At 49.5% G+C, this 19,892-nt stretch overlaps 1 protein-coding gene across 1 annotated transcript; it reads right to left on the reverse strand.

Annotated features, from left to right (window-relative positions):
* Positions 1-2,746: 2,746 nt before the first annotated feature.
* On the reverse strand, positions 2,747-13,099 carry LRRC4B (leucine rich repeat containing 4B). The gene is made up of 2 exons (XM_085565820.1): positions 12,776-13,099; positions 2,747-7,282 (listed from the first exon to the last, which is right to left on the reverse strand). The coding sequence occupies exons 1-2, from the start codon at positions 13,046-13,048 to the stop codon at positions 5,543-5,545; spliced, it is 2,013 nt and encodes a 670-aa protein (XP_085421946.1). The 5' UTR covers positions 13,049-13,099; the 3' UTR covers positions 2,747-5,542.
* Between the last annotated feature and the right edge of the window lie 6,793 nt (positions 13,100-19,892).

Genomic DNA, 19,892 nt, shown 5'->3' on the forward strand with positions numbered 1-19,892 from the left:
TTTTGGGGGTTTTTAAAGCGGATTTTGGGGTTTTTTTTTGAGAATTTGGGCGGACTCTCGTGGTTTTGGGGCCTTTTGGGATATTTCTGGGGTATTTTGGGTGGCTTTTGAGGAGTTTTGGAGATTTTTTAGGTTATTCGAGAGAATTTTGGGGTATTTTAGGGGCGATTTTAGGATATTTTGGGGTAAGTTTGGGGGATTTTGGGGAATTTTGTAGTTTTGGGGCATTTTTAGGACTTTTGGGGGCATTTTTGGGGGCGGTTTTTGGGGTTCTGATAATTTTTAGGGTTTTTTGGGGGTATTTTGAGGGTAATTTGGTGTAGTTCTAATGAGGTTTTTGGTGTAATTTTGGGATATTTTAGGTGTGGCTTTTGGGGATTTTTTGGGGGGTAATTTGGGATTGTTTTGGGGTTTTTTTTGCATTTTGGGGGGTATTTTTAGGGTATTTTTGGGGTCGTTTTGGTGAGGGGTGAAGGGTTTTTTGGGCAGCATTTTGGGGCATTTTGAGGGGAATTTTGGGGGTAATTTGGGGTATTTTTGGTGTCGTTTTTGGAGTATCTTCTGGTGTGGTTTTTGGCATTTTGGGGGTAATTCTGGGCATATTTTTGGTGTGGGTTTCGGAGTCTTTTGGAGTATTTTTGGAGGTGATTTGGGCGTATTTTTTGAGGTGGTTTTGGGGTATTTTTGGGGTGGTTTGGGGGCATTTTTGGAGTGTTCTTGACCACGTCAATGGAATCCAAGTCCAGGGTTATTCACACCCAAAAATCACCCCAAAATCGCCAAAACACCCCAAAAACCATCCCAAAATCATCCCAACCCCTCTGACCCTCCCAGCCCCAAATCAGCTCCGGTACCACCCCAATCCCACACCTGAAATGCTCCAAAATCACCCAAAAACACCCTAAAAACACCCGAACACACCCAAAACCACGCTAAAACACCCCAAACCACCCAAAACCCACCAAAAAAAATATCCAAAATCCAACCAAACCATGTTAAAACCACTCAAGCCCAACGCAAACCACCCTAAAAATGCCCCAAACCACTTTAAAATCACCCAAAATGACCCAAAACCACCCTTAAAACACGTAAAACCCACCCAAAACCAACCTAAACCAGTCTAAACCACCCTAAAAACCCCCAAAAGCAACCCAAAATCACCCAAAATGACCCAAAACCCACGCAAAACCACCCAAAATACTCAAAACCCACCTAAAACCACCCAAAAAGACCCAAAACCGACGCAAAACCATCCAAAATCACCCAAAACCAACCCAAAATCACCCAAAATTAACCAAAACCCACCCCAAAGCATCCAGTCACCCAAAATTACTCAAACCCAGCCAAACCACCTTAAAAACACCCAAAATCACCCAAAACCAACCCCAAAACCACCCAAAAGCACCCAAAAACCAAACCAAATGACCCCAAACCACCCAAATCCAACCCTAAAAATCGAAAACCGACCCAAAACCACCCAAAACCAACCCCAAACCTGACCAAACCACCCTAAAACCACCCAAAAAATCCCACAGCAACCCAAATCAAATCTAAACGACCCTTAAACCATCCCAAAACCACCCCAAATCCACCCAAAACCATCCAAAATCTCCCAAAACCACCCCAAACCATCCAAAATCACCCAAAATTACCCAAAACCCACCCAAAAACATCCAAACCAACCCCAACCCCCCCAAAACCAACCCCAAACCACCCCAAAACCCACCCTAAACCTCCCAAAACCACCCCAAAACCACCCAAAAATCAACCCCAAACCCCCCCAAAACCCGCACCAAACCCCCAAATCCCACCCCAAAACCACCCAAATCCCACCCCAAACCTCCCTAAAACCCCCCTAAACCCCCCCTCAATCCCACCCCAAACCCCCCAAATCCCACCCAAAACCTCCCAAACCCCCCAAATTCCACCCCAAACCCCCCAAAATCCCACCCAAAGCCCCCAAAATCCCACCCGAAATCCCCCAAATCCCACCCCAATTCCCCCCCCCATCCCCCTAAAACCACCCCAATCCCCCCAAATCCCCCCCTAAATCGCCCTAAAACAACCCCAAACCACCAAACCCCCCAAACCCACCCAAATCCCCCCCAAACCCCACCCCAATTCCCCCAAATCCCACCCAAAACCTCCCAAACCCCCCAAATTCCACCCCAAATCCCCCAAATCTCACCCCAAACCCCCCAAACCCCCCAAATCCCCCAAACCCCCCAAAACCCAACCCCCAAACCCCCCTGAAACCCCTCAAACCCTTCCCAAACCCCCCAAAATCCCCCCCAAACCCCCCAAACCCCACAAATCCCCCAAACCCCCCAAATCCCACCCCAAACACCCCTGAACCCACCCCAACCCCCCCCAGACCCCCCAAAATCCCCCCCAAACCCTTCCCCAAACCCCCCAAACCCCCCCAAACCCCCCAAAATCCCCCCCAAATCCCCCCAAACCCCCAAAATCCCCCCCAAATCCCCCAAATCTCGCCCCAAACCCCCCCAACCCTCCCAAACCCCACCCCAAACCCCCAAACCCCACCCCAAATCCCCCCCAAACCCACCAAAATTCTGCCCCAAACCCCCCAAATCCCCCCCAAATCCCCCCCAAACCCCCCAAAATCCCTCCCCAAATCCCCCAAATCCCACCCCAAACCCCCAAACCCCATCCCAAATCCCCCCAGACCCCCCAAAATCCCCCCCAAACCCCCCCAAACCCCCCAAACCCCCCAGCCCCGGCCGGCGCCGCTGGAAACAGCCGCGGGGTTTTTATTAAAGTAGGAAAGTTTCGCTTTTTTCTTTTTCGGCCGCGGCGAATTAAAAAATCCCCCCCCGGCCCCTCCCCCACCCTCCCCTCCCCCACCCCTCCCCCCCCCTTTGCACTTCGCCTCCCCTCCCCCACCCCCAATTTTGGGGGTCCCCCCCCCCCCATTTTTGGGGTCAAATTTGGGGTTTTGGGGTCCAATTTTGGGGGAGTTCGGGGCTCAATTTGGGGTTTTTGGGGCCAATTTTTGGGGCTGGGGGCGTTTCTTGAATGGGGGGGAGGGTTTGGGGGGGTCCCCGCCCCCCATTTTTTTGGGGGGTTTCCCCTCATTTCGGGGGGTTCCCCCCCATTTATCTTCTTTTGGGGGGGGGCCCCAAACCCCCAATTTTTGGGGGGCTGAAAATTTTAATTTTGGGGGGGGAGGGGGTGTCCCGAACGAAAATTTTGGGGGGGGGGTCCCATCTTATTTTGGGGGGGTCCCCACGTTCCCCCCCTATTTTTGGGGGGGTCAACTCCGAGTCCGCAGGTGGGGGGGGGTCCCGCACCCCAAATTTTTTTTGGGGGGGGGTTCAGCTCCAAGTCCGTGGTTTTTGGGGGGGGGGAGGTCGCACCCCCCCCCCATTTTTGGGGGGCTCCTCTTCAGCTCCGCAGGTGAGGGGGGGTCCCGCACCCCAAATTTTTTGGGGGGTTCAGCAACAGTTCCAAAGTTCGGGGGGTCCCGCACCCCCAATTTTTTTTTTTTGGGGTGGGGTCAGCTCCAGGTCCATGGTTTTGGGGGGGTCCCACCCCCATTTTTGGGGGGTTCCCCACATTTTTGGGGGTCTTCATCTCCAAGTCCAAAGTTCGATGATTTTCGGGGGGGTCCTCCCTAATTTTTGTGGGGTTCCCCCATTTTTTGGGGGGGTTCCCCCTAATTTTTTGGGGTTTTTCAGCCCATCCAACACTGATTAAAAAGGGGGGTCCCCAATTTTTGGGGGGTTTCCTCCACGTCTGCAGTCCGGGGGGGGGTCCCCTAAATTTTTTTGGGGTTTCCTAATTTTTTTTGGGGGGTTTCCACCACATTTTTTAGGGTTCCCACCTAATTTTTTAGGGTTTTCCCGATTTTTTGGGCGGGTTTTCCCATTTTTTGGGGGGATTTCCTTCACATTTTTTGGGGGGTTCCCCAAAATTTTGGGGGGTTTCCCCACCCTATTTTTTAGTGTTTCCTCCACAATTTTGGGGGGGATTTTTCTCTACAGTTTTGGGGGATTTTCCCCCAATTTTTTAGGGTTCCTCTGATATTTTTTAAGGTTTTCTCCATAATTTTCCCACCCATTTTCCCCGCATTTTTTTGGGGGTTTTCCTCCACATTTTTGGGATTTTTCCTCCTCTTTTCCAGGAATTTTTTCCCACATTTTTTTCTGAATATTTCCCATTTTTTTCGGGAGAGTTTCCCACATTTTTTAGGGACTTTCCTCTAAATTTTCAGGACTCTCCCCCCTCTTTTTTTGGGGATTTTCCCCCACAGTTTTTTTTTAGGAATTTCCCACAATTTTTTAGTAGTTTTTTTCCCCATTTTGGGGGGATTTTCCCCCACTTTTTTTTGGAGTCTCCCTCAGATTTTTTGGGGCGATTTTCCTCCACATTATTTAGGAATTTCCTCCAATTCTTTACGAGTCTCCCCCCCACATTTTTTAAAGAATTTTTCCCCCATTTTTTAGCATTTTATCCACATTTTTCAGGAGATTCTCCCACTGATTTTTTTAGGAGTTCACCCCACAATTTTTAGAGGATTTTCCCCCAATATTTTTTAGGAGTTTCCTCCATTTTTTCACAGTCTCCCCCCTCCCATTTTTAGGAATTTCCCCCATTTTTAGGAGTCTCCCCCACATTTTTTAGGGGATTTTCCTCCCCATTTTTAGGGATTTTCCTCCTCACTTTTAAGGATTTTTCTTCCTCATTTTTAGGGATTTTCCCTCCCCATTTAGATGGATTTTTCCTCCCCATTTTTAGGGACTTTTCCTCCCCATTTTTAGGGATTTTTCCTCCCTATTTTTAGGAGTCTCCCCCACATTTTTTAGGGGATTTTCCTCCTCATTTTTAGGGATTTTCCCCCCATTTATAGGGATTTTTCCTCCTCATTTTTAGGGATTTTCTTCCTCATTTTTAGGGATTTTCCTCCTCATTTTTAGGGATTTTTCCTCCCCATTTTTAGGGATTTTTCCTCCTCATTTTTAGGAGTCTCCCCCCGGCATTTTTTAGGGGATTTTCCTCCCCATTTTTAGGGATTTTTCCTCCCCATTTTTAGGGACTTTTCCTCCCCATTTTTAGGAATTTCCCCCCCATTTTTAGGGATTTTTCCTCCCCATTTTTAGGAGTCTCCCCCACATTTTTTAGGGGATTTTCCTCCTCATTTTTAGGGATTTTCCCCCCATTTATAGGGATTTTTCCTCCTCATTTTTAGGGATTTTCCTCCTCATTTTTAGGGATTTTCCTCCTCATTTTTAGGGATTTTCCTCCTCATTTTTAGGGATTTTCCGCCCCCATTTTTAGGGATTTTTCCTCCCCATTTTTAAACGCTTTCTCCCCACACCTCCCCAAGTCTCTCCCCCATTTCTCCACCTCCACCGCAAACCCCTTTGAGTCTCCCCCGCGTTTCTCCTCCTCCTCTCCCCCCAAAAAAAAAATCTCAATTTTTGTTTGTTTTTTTTCTTCCTTTCCGGGCGGATTTTCGGGGCGAGTTCCATGCCCCCCCCCAAAAAAAAAAAAAAAAAAATAAAACCCCCCCTTCAGATCCTCAGATCTGCGTCTCCTGCACGTTCTCCTTGGAGGGGCTCTTGAAGAGCAGCGGCTCGTGCACCGAGTTGAGCAGCGGCGTCTTCCCGCAGCCCAGCGCCGCCGCCGGCCCGCCGTAGTGCGCGGCCAGCGCCGCGTACCTGTCCAGGTGCTCCCTCTCCAAGGCCGGCAGCGCCAGCCGGTTGTCCCCACCACCCGCGCCGGCGCCGCCGGGGCCGCCGGCGGGACCCCCGGCCAGCTCGTCCTCGACGTTGACGATCTCCACGGCGCGGGCGGGGCCGCCGCGGTGCTTGTGGCGCTGGTGCTGCTTGCGGAGCTTGTAGAAGGCCACCAGCATGACGGCGGCCATGAAGGTGATGGCCACGAAGCAGCCGATGATGATCTTGGTGGTCTTCAAGACGTCGTCCAGATCCTGGAGGCCTCCGCCGGCCGCCGCGCCGGCCGCCGCCGCCGTGATGGGCACGGTGAAGGGTTTGCCGGTGGCGCGCGTGGCCGGGGCGGCCGTGGAGGCGCCGGCCGGTTCCCAGCCGGCCGCCGTGGGCGCGGCGGGGGTCTGGGGGGCTTGGTCGTCGCCGCCGGCGCCCTCGGTGGTCTCCACGGTGACGGTGGTGAAGTAGGTGTACCCGGTGGCGGCGGCGGCGGCGGCGGCGGCGGCGGCGGCCGCGGCGTCGGCGGCCGAGACGTTGAGCGTGGCGGTGGCCGTGGTGTTGCCGGCGGCGTTGGTGACCATGCAGGTGTACTGGCCGGTGTCCTGCACGGTGACGTTGGTGAAGTTGAGCGTGCCGTCGTGCAGCACCGAGATGCGCACGCGGTACGAGCCGTGCGTCATCAGCGTCCCGTTGGGCGTCAGCCAGTTGACCGACGTCATGGCCGTGCCCGTGCGGCACTTGAGCTCGGCCGCCATGCCCTCGGTGACGTTGAGGTCGGCCGGCGGCTCCACGATGACCGGCGCGTAGCAGGTGAAGTGGCCGGGCTCCAGCTCGCCCAGGTAGCGGCCGCGCAGCGCCGGCGGCGCGTGGCAGCGGGCGCAGCAGCTGGTGTTGCTGGGCACGGTCTCGCGCAGCCACCAGCTGAGCCACAGCACGTCGCAGTCGCAGCGCCAGGGGTTGTGGTGCAGGTGCACGCGCTCCAGCCGGTGCAGCGGCGCAAACAGGTCGTGCGGCAGCGAGGCCAGGTCGTTGTGCGCCAGGTTCAGCTCCTCCAGCGCCTTCAGGTCGTCGAAGGCGTTGCGCTCCACCGCCGCCACCCGCGCGTGCATCAGCCACAGCTTCCTCAGGCTGCCCAGCCCCTGGAAGGAGCCCGGCCGCACCCGGCCCAGGCGGTTCCCCGACAGCTCCAGCTCCTCCAGCCTCACCAGCGCCGTCAGGTTGGGGATCTCCTTGAGGTTGCACATGCCCAGGTTGAGGTAGCGCAGGTTGACCAAGCCCTCGAAGGCGGCCTCCGAGATGTACTCGAGGCGCTTGAGCTCGCCCAGGTCGAGGCGGCGCAGCGAGGGCACGCGGTTGAAGGCGTAGCTGGGGATGCTCTCGATGGGGTTGTTCCTCAGCCACAGCTCGCGCAGCTTGGACAGGTACTCGAAGGCCTGCGTGGGCACCGTGGTCAGGCGGTTGTCGAAGAGCTCCAGCGTGTTGAGGTTGGGCAGCCCGTTGAAGGCGCCCACCTCCACCTTGCGCACCAGGTTGCGGCTGAGCTGGAGGATCTCCAGGTGGCGCAGGTGCTTGAAGGTGTCGGTGCGGATCACCTGCGCGGGGAACGAACGGGGCGCTCGTCATTCGGGAGAAACACCAAAGATCGGGGGGGTTCGTTATTGTAATTAAGGAGAAGGACCAGAGATTGGGTGGTTTCGTAATTATAATTAAGGAGAACGACCAAAAATGGGTTGGTTTGGTAATTGAAATTAAGGAGACACACCAAAGGTTGGTTCATTTGGTAATTGAAATTGAGGAGAAACACCAAAGGTTGGTTCATTTGGTAATTGAAATTAAGGAGAAACACCAAAGATTGGGTGGTTTCGTAATTATAATTAAGGAGAACGACCAAAAATGGGTTGGTTCGGTAATTGAAATTAAGGAGACACACCAAAGGTTGGTTCATTTGGTCATTATAATTAAGGAGAACCATCAAAGATTGGTCGGTTTCATCATTGTAATTAAGGAGAAGGACCAAAGGTTGGTTCATTTGGTCATAATTAAGGAGAACCATCAAAGATTGGGTGGTTTCGTAATTATAATTAAGGAGAACGACCAAAAATGGGTTGGTTTGGTAATTGAAATTAAGGAGACACACCAAAGGTTGGTTCATTTGGTAATTGAAATTAAGGAGAAACACCAAAGGTTGGTTCATTTGGTCATTATAATTAAGGAGAACCATCAAAGATTGGTCGGTTTCATCATTGTAATTAAGGAGAAGGACCAAAGGTTGGTTCATTTGGTAATTATAATTAAGGAGAACCATCAAAGATTGGTTGGTTCAGTAATTGTAATTAAGGAGAAACACCAAAGGTTGGTCGGTTTTGTAATTATAATTAAGGAGAACCATCAAAGATGGGTTGGTTCGGTAATTGAAATTAAGGAGAAACACCAAAGGTTGGTTCATTTGCTAATTATAATTAAGGAGGACCATCAAAGATGGGTCTGTTTCGTAATCATAATTAAGGAGAAACACCAAAGATTGGTTGGTTTGTTAATTGTAATTAAGGAGAACCATCAAAGACTGGTTGGTTCGGTAATTGTAATTAAGGAGAAGCACCAAGGATTGGTTGGTTCGGTAATTATAATTAAGGAGAAGCACCAAAGGTTGGTTGGTTTCATCATTGTAATTAAGGAGAAACACCAAAGATTGGTTGGTTCAGTAATTGTAATTAAGGAGAAGCACCAAAGGTTGGATCATTTGGTAATTATAATTAAGGAGAACTACCAAAGATTGGGTTGGTTTGGAAATTGTAATTAAGGAGAAGCAGCAAAGGTTGATTCATTTGGTGATTATAATTAAGGAGAACCATCAAAGTTGGGTCGGTTTCATAATCATAATTAAGGAGAAACACCAAAGATTGGTTGGTTTGTTAATTGTAATTAAGGAGAACCATCAAAGACTGGTTGGTTCGGTAATTGTAATTAAGGAGAAGCACCTAGGATTGGTTGGTTCCATCACTGTAATTAAGGAGAAGCACCAAAGATTGGTTGGTTTGGTAATTGAAATTAAGGAGACACACCAAAGGTTGGTTCATTTGGTAATTACAATTAAGAAGAACCATCAAAGATTGGTTGGTTTCATCATTGTAATTAAGGAGAAACACCAAGGATTGGTTGGTTCAGTAATTGTAATTAAGGAGAAGCACCAAAGGTTGGATCATTTGGTAATTATAATTAAGGAGAACCACCAAAGATTGGGTTGGTTTGGAAATTGTAATTAAGGAGAAGCAGCAAAGGTTGATTCATTTGGTGATTATAATTAAGGAGAACCATCAAAGATGGGTCGGTTTCATAATTATAATTAAAGAGAAACACCAAAGGTTGGTTGGTTTGTTAATTGTAATTAAGGAGAACCATCAAAGACTGGTTGGTTTTGTAATTATAATTAAGGAGAAACACCTACGTTTGGTTGCTTTGGTAATTTTAATTAAGGAGAAGCACGAAAGGAATGTTTTCTCGTTTGGAGAAGTTACCATAATATGGATAATAACAAATTAATAGTCCGGACCTCAGCGCACATTTCAAGACTTGAGCACCGACTTTAATACTTGAGCACGGAATTTAATACTCGAGCACGGAATTTAATACTCGAGCGCGGAATTTAATACTTTAGCTCAGAAATTAATACCTTAGCCCAGAGTTTATTACTTTAGCCCAGAGTTTAACACTTTAACACAGAATTTAACACCGAATTTATCACTTCAGGATGGGATTTGATACTTTAGTATGGAATTCAAGATTTTAGGACAGCCTTTAGCCCAGATTTCAATACTTTACCAATAATTTTAATACTTTAGCACCGACTTTATTCCTTGAGTGTGGAATTTAATACTCGAGCACGGAATTTAATACTTTAGCTCAGAAATTAATACCTTAGCCCAGAATTTAATACTTTAGCCCAAAGTTTAATACCTTAGCCCAAAGTTTAATACTTTAGCCCAGAATTTAGCACTGAATTTATTACTTAAGGATGGAATTTGATACTTCAGTATGAAATTCAAGATTTTAGGACGGCCTTTGGCCCAGATTTCAATGCTTTAGCAATAATTTTAATACTTTAGCACTGACTTTAATACTTAAGCGCAGAATTTAATACTCGAGCACGGAATTTAATACTTTAGCTCAGAAATTAATAGTTTAATACTTTAACACAGAGTTTAGCACCAAATTTATTACTTAAGGATTGAATTTGATACTTTAGTATGGAATTCAAGACTTTGGAACGGCCTTTGGCCCAGATTTCAATACTTTAGCAATAATTTTAATACTTTAGCACTGACTTTATTCCTTGAGTGTGGAATTTAATACTCGAGCACAGAATTTAATACTTTCGCTCCAAATTTAATACCTTAACATGGTTTAATACTTTAGCCCAGAATTTAACACCGAATTTATCACTTCAGGATGGGATTTGATACTTTAGTATGAAATTCAAGATTTTAGGATGGCCTTTGGCCCAGGTTTCAATACTTTAGCAATAATTTTAATACTTTAACACCGACTTTAATACTTGAGCACGGAATTTAATACTCAAGCACGGAATTTAATACTTTCACTCCGAATTTCATATTTTAGCACAGAATTGAATACTTTAGAACAGACTTTCATACTTTAGCTTAGAATTTAAAACTCCAGCACAGGATTTAATACTTGAGCACCAACTTTAATATTTTAACACAGAATTTAGCGCTGACTTTCATACCTCCGTTTGGAATTTAATACTTCAGCGCGAAATTTATCGCAAAATTTAATACTTCCGCTCGGAATTTAATACTTCAATTTGGAATTTAATACTTCAGCATGGAATTTAGTATGGAATTTAATACTTCAGCTTGGAATTTAGCACAGGAGTTAATACTTCAGTTTGGAATTAATTAAAATTTAACATTTTTAGAGTATGGGAAATATCAAAAACATAAGAATGCAAAATATAAAATTAAAGGTATCAAAACCGTTAAAAACACAAAAATGCAGAAAATTAAAAAGATTAAAAAATATTTAAAATACTGAAAAGGTTAAAAATGTTAGCAAAATTAACAACATAAAAAATGCCCACAATACTAAAATACAAAATATTAAGATTACTAAAAATAATATTTAAAATATTACAATATTAACAAAATTTAAATTATGGACAATACTAAAAATGCCAAAAATTTAAAAAATAAAAAACATTTATAACATTTTTAATATGAACAACATGAACAATATTAACAATAAGAAAAATATAAAAAATAATAAAAATCTTATAAATTCAAAAATATTAAAAATATTGTTAAAATGAACAATATTTTAATACTGTTAATATTGTTTATTAATCTTAAGTATAGATGTAAATTATTATTAATAATTAATATTCTTAATATTGTTAATATTAGCAATATTGACAATATTAAAAATACAGAAAAATCTTAACAATATAAAAACATTTAAAATATTGTTAATATTAACAATACTAAAAATACAAAAAATCTAAAAAATATAACAACATTTAAAATATTGTTAATATTAATGAAATTAACAATATTAGCAATATGAAAAATGTTAAAAAATATCAACAATATTAACGCTACTGAAACCACCAAAATTATTAAAAACCCAACAAAAATTACCACAGAAACCATTAAAAATGTGTGAAAAATGGGTAAAAAATGGAAAAAAACTTGTGAAAAATGGGTTAAAAATGGAGAAAAAAATGTATGAAAAATGAATGAAAAATCAAGGAAATGGATAAAAAAAATGGAGAAAATAACCTGTGAAAAATGGGTAAAAAATGGAGAGTAAAGGGTAAAAAATGGAGAAAAAAAACTATGAAAAATGAGTAAAAATGGAGAAAAAAGGGTGAAAAATGAGTAAAAAATGGATAAAACCTGTGAAAAATAGGTAAAAAATGCGTGAAAAATGGAAAAAAAAACCTGCGAAAAATGGGTAAAAATGGAGAAAAACATGGAGAAACACCTGTGAAAAATGGGTCAAAAATGGGTAAAACATGGAGAAAAAACCTGTGAAAAATGGGTCAAAAATGGGTAAAACATGGAAAAAAACCTGTGAAAAATGGGTAAAAAATGGAGAAAAATGGGTAAAAAATGGAGAAAAAAACGTGTTCAAAAATGGAGAATAATGGGTTAAAAATGGGTAAACACCTGTGAAAAGTGGGTAAGAAAATGGAGAAAAATTGGTAATAAATGGAGAAAAATGGGTAAAAAATGGAGAAAAATGGGTAAAAAATGGAGAAAAATGGGTATAAAATGGATGAAGACCTGTGAAAAATGGGTAAAAAATGGAGAAAAATGGGTAAAAAATGGAGAATGGGTAAAAAATGGGTAAAAAATGGGTATAAAATGGGTATAAAATGGATGAAGACCTGTGAAAAGTTGGTAAAAAATGGGTAAAAATGGGTAAAAAATGGATGAAGACCTGTGAAAAATGGGTAAAAAATGGGTATAAAATGGATGAAGACCTGTGAAAAGTTGGTAAAAAATGGGTAAAAAATGGGTATAAAATGGATGAAGACCTGTGAAAAATGGGTAAAAAATGGAGAAAAATGGGTAAAAAATGGGTATAAAATGGATGAAGACCTGTGAAAAATGGGTAAAAAATGGGTAAAAAATGGGTAACAAATCGGTAAAAAATGGGTATAAAATGGATGAAGACCTGTGAAAAATGGGTAAAAAATGGAGAAAAATGGGTAAAAAATGGAGAAAAATGGGTAAAAAATGGGTAAAAAATGGGTATAAAATGGATGAAGACCTGTGAAAAATGGGTAAAAAGTGGAGAAAAATGGGTAAAAAATGGAGAAAAATGGGTATAAAATGGATGAAGACCTGTGAAAAATGGGTAAAAAATGGGTAAAAAATGGGTATAAAATGGATGAAGACCTGTGAAAAATGGGTATAAAATGGGTATAAAGTGGGTATAAAATGGGTATAAAATGGGTATAAAGTGGGTATAAAATGGGCAGAAGGCGCCGCCGCCCCTGTGAAGGATGGAGGGAAATCCCCTGTGACAAAGGACACAAAAATTGGGGTTTTGGTGGCGCTCACCTGGATGTGGTTCTCCTGCAGGTTCAGGTAGCGCGTGTTGACCGAGATGCTCTGGGGCACCTCGAGCAGCTCGCGCCGCGTGCAGATCACCCGGCTGGCCTGGTTGCTGCAGGTGCACGCCGCCGGGCACGCCGTGGGCGCCGCGGCCGCCGCCGGCAGCGCCAGCAGTGCCAGCAGCAGCACCGGCACCGGCACCGGCACCGGCACCGGCACCGGCACCGGCGCCGGGGCCGCCGCGGGCCGCCGGGCCGGGCGCTGGCGCGGCCGGGCCATGCTAAGGAGCGCCGAGGGCCAGGGGCATCGCCGGCTTCAGGGGCCCGGGAGCTGCGGGGGGAGATTTGGGGGTTAGGGGGGTTTGGGGGGGCCTGGGGGGGAGATTTGGGGGGTTTGGGGGGTTCAAAGTGGGAGATTTGGGGGTTGGGGGGGTTTGGGGGCGCCTGGGGGGGAGATTTGGGGGTTTGGGGGGTTCAGAGTGGGAGATTTGGGGGTCAGGGAGGGTTTGAGGGGTCCTGAATGGGAGATTTGGGGGTTACGGGGTGTTTAGGGGGGCCTGGGTGGGAGATTTGGGGGTTTGGGGGGTCCTGGGTGGGAGATTTGGGGGTTTGGGGGGGTTTGAAGTGGAAGATTTGGGGGTTTGGGGGAGTTCAGAGTGGGAGATTTGGGGGTCAGGGGGGGTTTGGGGGCACCTGGGGGGGAGATTTGGGGGTCAGGGGGGTCCTGAGTGGGAGATTTGGGGCTTTTGGGGGGTTCAAAGTGGGAGACTTGGGGGTTAGCGAAGGTTTGGGGGGGTTTGGGTGTTCTAAGTGGGAGATTTGGGGGTCCCGGGGGGTTTTGGGGGGTCCCGGGTGGGAGATTTGGGGTTTTGGGGGGTCCCGGGTGGGAGATTTGGGGGTTTGGGGGGTCCCGGGTGGGAGATTTGGGGGCTGGGAGGGGTTTTGGGGGGTCTGGGGGTGTCAGGAGGGTCCTGAGGGGTGCCCAAAGTGGGGGGGCAGGAGGGTCTGGGGGAATTTTGGGGATCAGGGGGGATTTTTGGGGGGTCGGGGGGGGGTTGGGGGTCCCCTGTCCACACAGGTGAGCGACACGGCCCCGCCCACCTGGGTGTGCAAGCACAGGTGTGCAAACCCCACCTGCCACACTCAGGTGTACAAACCCTCATTGTCACACTCAGGTGTGCAAACCCCACCTGTCACAGGTGTGCAAACCCTCATTGCCACACTCAGGTGTGCAAACCCCACCTGTCACAGGTGTGCAAACCCTCATTGTCACACTCAGGTGTGCAAACCCTCATTGCCACACTCAGGTGTACAAACCCTCATTGTCACACTCAGGTGTGCAAACCCCACCTGTCACAGGTGTGCAAACCCCACCTGCCACACTCAGGTGTGCAAACCCTCACTTGTCACACTCAGGTGTGCAAATCCCACCTGCCACAGGTGTGCAAACCCTCACCTGTCCCACACAAGTGTGCAAACCCCCCCTGCCCCCCCCCCCCGCGTGCACGCTCGCGCGCGCTCCAGGCGTGCAAGCCCCGCCCCCTTCCCGCGCGCGTGCAAAAAAAACCAAAAAAAAACCCCCAAAAACCAAAAATCCCCCCAAAACCCCTCCCCCCCCCCCCAAAATCCATCCCCTCCCCCCCCCCTCCCCTCCCCCACCCCCGGCCTTACCCCGCACCCCCCCCCGGCCTCGCTCGGCCCGCGCAGCCTTCGGCCTCCCCTCCCCCCCCTCCTCCTCCCCTCCCCCTCCTCTTCCTCTTCCTCTCCGCCCCCTCCCCCTCCCCTCCCCTCCCCCTCCTTCTTTCCCCTCCCCCTCCCGCCCCTCCTCTTCCTCCCCTCCCCCTCCCCCGCTCCTTCCTGCCCCCCCTTCCCCTTCCTGCCCCTCCCCCCTTCCCCTCCCCCACCCCCCCCAAAAAACGGAGCTCCGCCCCCGGAGAGATCCCAGACCCCCGGGACCCCCCAAAATCCTCCGGGACCCCCCGGGAACGATCCGGGACCCCCCAAAATCCTCCAAAATGGGTCCGAGACCCCCGGGACACCCCAAAATTCCTCCGGAGCCCCCCGGGAACGATCCGAGACCCCCGGGACCCCCCAAAATCCTCCGGGACCCCCCAAAATCATCCGGAACGGATCCGAGACCCCCGAGACCCCCCCAAAATCCTCCGGAGCCCCCCGGGAACGATCCGGGACCGCCGGGACCCCCCAAAATCCTCCGGGACCCCCCAAAATCCTCCAGAACGGGTCCGAGACCCCCGGGACCCCCCAAAATCCTCCGGGACGGGTCCGCGGCCCCCGGGACCCCCAAAATCCTCCGGGACCCCCCGGGAACGATCCGGAACCCCCCAAAATCCTCCGGAGCCCCCCGGAACCGAAGCGAGACCCCCCCCAAAATCCTCCGGAACGGGTCCGAGACGCTCCAGGATCTTCCAGACCCCCCCCCGAAACGGCTCCGAGAGCCCCAAAATCCCCCCGGGAGCCCCCCAAAATCCTCCGGACCCCCCAAAAATCCCCCCGGGACTGAACCGAGACCCCCGGGACCCCCCAAAATCCCCCGGAACGGCTCCGGAACCGCAGAGACCCCCCCCAAAATCCTCCAGAACGGCTCCGAGACCCCCGGGACCCCCCAAAATCCCCCCGGAACCCCCCCCGGGACCCCCCAAAATCCTCCGGGACCCCCCGGATCTTCCAGACCCCTCCCCGAAACGGCTCCGAGACCCCCAAAATCACCTCGGACCCCCCCAAATACCTGAGGACCCCCCCGAGACCCCCAAAATTCCCCAGAACTGATCCGAGACCCCCGGGACCCCCCAAAATCCCCCCGGACCCCCCCCGGGACCCCCCAAAATGTCTCCGGAGTCCCCCGACCACCAAAACCCCCCCAAAAAACCCCAAAAAACCTCTGAGACCCCCCCCCAGGACACCCCAAAAATCCCTCTGGGACCCCCAAAAACCTCTGGGAGCCCCAAACCTCCCCAAAATACCCCCAAAACCCCTGGGCACCCCAAAATACCCCCAAGACACCCCAAAAATCCCTCGGGGACCCCAAAATCCCCCCTGGGCACCCCAAAATTCCCCAGGACACCCCAAAAAACCCTTTGGGACCCCCCAAAACCTCTGGGACCCCAAATCCTCCCTGGACCCCCCCAAAAAACCCCTCTGAGACCCCCCCAGGACACCCCAAAATTCCCCCGAACGCCCCAAAGTCCCCCTGGGACCCCAAAAGTCACCTGGAACCCCCCAAAATCCACACGGGGACCCCAAAAATCACCTGGACACCCCAAAAATCCACCTGGAAAAGTCAAAATCCAAATCGGGGACCCCAAAAAACACCTGGGGACCCCCGAAATTCACCTGGGAACCCCAAAATCCACCTAGGGAGCCCAAAAATCACCTGGACACCCCAAAATCCATCTGGACACCCCAAAATTCACCTGGAAAAATCAAAATATAAATCAGGGAACCCAAAAACCACCTGGGGAACACCAAAATTCACCTGGGAACCCCAAAATCCACCCAGAGACCCCAAAATCTCAGAGAGGACCCCAAAAATCCACCTGGGGAACCCAAAATCCACCAGGGGAATCCAAAACTCACGTGGGGAACCCCAAAATCCACCTGGACAGCCCAAAAAAATCAACCTGGACCCTAAAATTCAGCTGGAGACCCCAAAAATCCACCTGGGGAATCCAAAATTCACCTGGGAACCCCAAAATCCACCTGGGGAACCCCAAAATTCACATTGGGGACCCCAAAATCCACCTGGGGAACCCCAAAATCCACCTGAGGAACCCCAAAATTCACATTGGGGACCCCAAAATCCACCTGGGGAACCCCAAAAATGCACCTGGAGATGCCCAAAAACACATCAGGAGCCCAAAAAACCCACCTGGAGACCCCAAAATGCACCTGGGAACCCCAAATTCCACCTTGGGACCCCAAAATCCACCTGGGGAACCCAAAACCTCAGAGAGGAACCCAAAACCCACACGAGGACCCCAAAATCCACCTGGGGAGCCCCAAAAATCCACCTGGGGAACCCAAAATGCACCTGGGAACCCCAAAATCCACATGAGGAACACAAAGTCCCAACCCGGGAACCCCAAAATTGACCTGTGGGACCCCAAAATCCACATTGGGACCCCAAAATCCACCTGGGGAGCCCCAAAAATCCACCTGGGGAACCCAAAATGCACCTGGGAACCCCAAAATCCACATGAGGAACACAAAGTCCCAACCCGGGAACCCCAAAATTGACCTGTGGGACCCCAAAATCCACATTGGGACCCCAAAATCCACCTGGGGAACCCCAAAATGCACCTGGAGATTCCAAAACTTGTAAGGGAAGCCCCAAAATCCACCTGGAGGACCCAAAGTTCACTTGGACACCCCAAAAAATGCAGCTGGAGATGCCCAAAACCACATCAGGAACCCGAAATCCACCTGGAGACCCCAAAATGCACCTGGGGAACCCCAAAAAATCAACCTGGACCCCAAAATTCACATTGGAGACCCCAAAAATCCACCTGAGGAACCCCAAAATTCACATTGGGGACCCCAAAAATCCACCTGAAGAACCCCAAAATTCACATTGGGGACCCCAAAAATCCACCTGAGGAACCCCAAAATTCACATTGGGGACCCCAAAAATCCACCTGAGGAACCCCAAAATTCACATTGGGGACCCCAAAAATCCACCTGAGGAACCCCAAAATCTCCATTGGGACCCCAAAAATCCACCTGGGGCACCCCAAAATCACCTGGGGTGAGTGCGGAAAGGGGGCGGGGCCAAAGCTGTGCACACACACACGTGTAACACACCTGGGCACACCTGGGCACACGTGTAACACACCTGTGACACACCTGGGCACACCTGTGCACACCTGGGCACATGTGTAACACACCTGTGCACACCAGGGCACACCTGTGACACACCTGGGCACACCTCTAACACACCTGTAACACACCTTGGCACACCTGGGCACGCCTGTAACACACCTGTAACACACCTGTGCACACCTGGGCACACTCACACACCTGTGCACACCCGTACTCACCTGTAACTCTCACACCTATGCACACACACCTGTACACGCTCACACACCTGTACATACACTCACACACCTGTGCACACCTGTGTCCACGCACACACCTGTGCACACACACACACACAAACACACCTGTGCACACCTGAACACACCTACACACCTGTGCACTCCTGTGCACACACCTGTGCACACACACACACAAACACACCTGTGCACACCTGTGCACACCTGCGCTCACGCTCACTAGTGCACACACACCTGTGTAGACACGCCTGTACACACCTGTACTCACATGTGCACACCTGTGCACACTCACCTGTGCACACCAGTGCACACACGTGCTCACACTAACACACACCCGCACACACACCTGTGCACACCTGTACACACCTGTACATATCTATGCATGTGCACACCTGTGCACACGGCTGCACACTCACCTGTAAACACACTCACCTGTGCACACACACACCTGTGCACATGCTCACCTGCACACCTGTGCACACACCTGTAACACACTCACCTGTGCACATCTGTGCACACACAGACCTGTGCACACACCTGCACACTCACCTGTAACACACTCAGCTGTGCACACACACACCTGTGCACACCTGTGCACACACACACCTGTAACACAGCTGTGCACACACCTGTAACACACCTGTGCACACCTGCACTCACCTGTACGCACACGTGTAACACACTCATCTGTACACATCTGTGCATGTGCACACCTGTGCACACACCTGTAACACACTCACCTGTAACACACTCACCTGCACATGCCTGTAACACACCTGTGCACACATGTAACACACCTGTAACACACCTGTGCACACCTATAACACACTTGCGCACACCTGTGCACACGCCTGTAACACACTCACCTGTGCATATCTGTGCATGTGCACACCTGTACACACTCACCTGCACACCTGTAACACACCTGTAACACACCTGTGCACACCTGTAACACACCTGTGCATACCTGTAACACACCTGGGCACACCTGTAACACACCTGTAACACACCTGGGCACACCTGTGCATACCTGTAACACACCTGGGCACACCTGCGCACACCTGCACACACCTGTACACACCTGTACACACCTGTAACACACCTGGGCACACCTGTGCACCACCCCCATTTGGGCTTTGGGGAAGGGGATTGGGGTCAGGCCTTGCCCCCCACCCCAAAATCGGGACCCCAAAATCGGGACCCCAAAATCGGGACCCCAAAATCGGGACCCCAAAACGACCCGCCCCAAAATTCACAGCCCCAAAACGACCCCCACAAAATGGGGACACCGAAATGGGGACCCCAAATTTGGGACCCCAAAATTGGGACCCCAAAATGAACCCTTAAAACGACCCCCCCCAAAATGGGGACCCCAAAATCAGTAACCCAAAAAAGACCCCCAAGAAAAAGACCCCCCAAAATGGGGACCCCAAAACGACCCCCCAAAAATTCACAGCGTCAAAACGATGACCACAAAATGGGGACCCCAAAACTACCCCCCCAAAATTCACAGCCCCAAAACGACCCCCCCAAAACGGAGACCCCAAAAAGACCCCACAGAGAAAAAAAAACCCAAAATGGGGACCCCCAAATTCGGGACCCCAAAAAAACCCCACAAGAAAGATCCCCCAAAATGAGGACCCCCAAAACGACCCCCCAAAATTCACAGCCCCAAAACGACCCCCACAAAATGGGGACACCGAAATGGGGACCCCAAATTTGGGACCCCAAAATTTGGACCCCAAAATGAACCCTTAAAACGACCCCCCCCAAAATGGGGACCCCAAAATGGAGACCCAAAACGACCCTCTCCAAAATGGGGACCCCAAAATCAGTAACCCAAAAAAGACCCCCAAGAAAAAGACCCCCCAAAATGGGGACCCCAAAACGACACCCCCCCAAAAATTCACGGCCCCAAAAATACCCCCCTAAACTGACACCCCGAAATGAGGACCCCCCCCAAAACGATCCCAAAATGGGGAGCCAAAAACGACCCCAAAAGAAAGACCCCCCCCCCAAATGAGGACCCCCAAAAGGCCCCCCCAAAAATTCACA

This window comes from Lonchura striata, chromosome 37, assembly GCF_050655825.1.
Source record: "Lonchura striata isolate lonStrDom1 chromosome 37, ASM5065582v1, whole genome shotgun sequence".
Classification (NCBI taxonomy): Eukaryota; Metazoa; Chordata; class Aves; order Passeriformes; family Estrildidae; genus Lonchura; species Lonchura striata.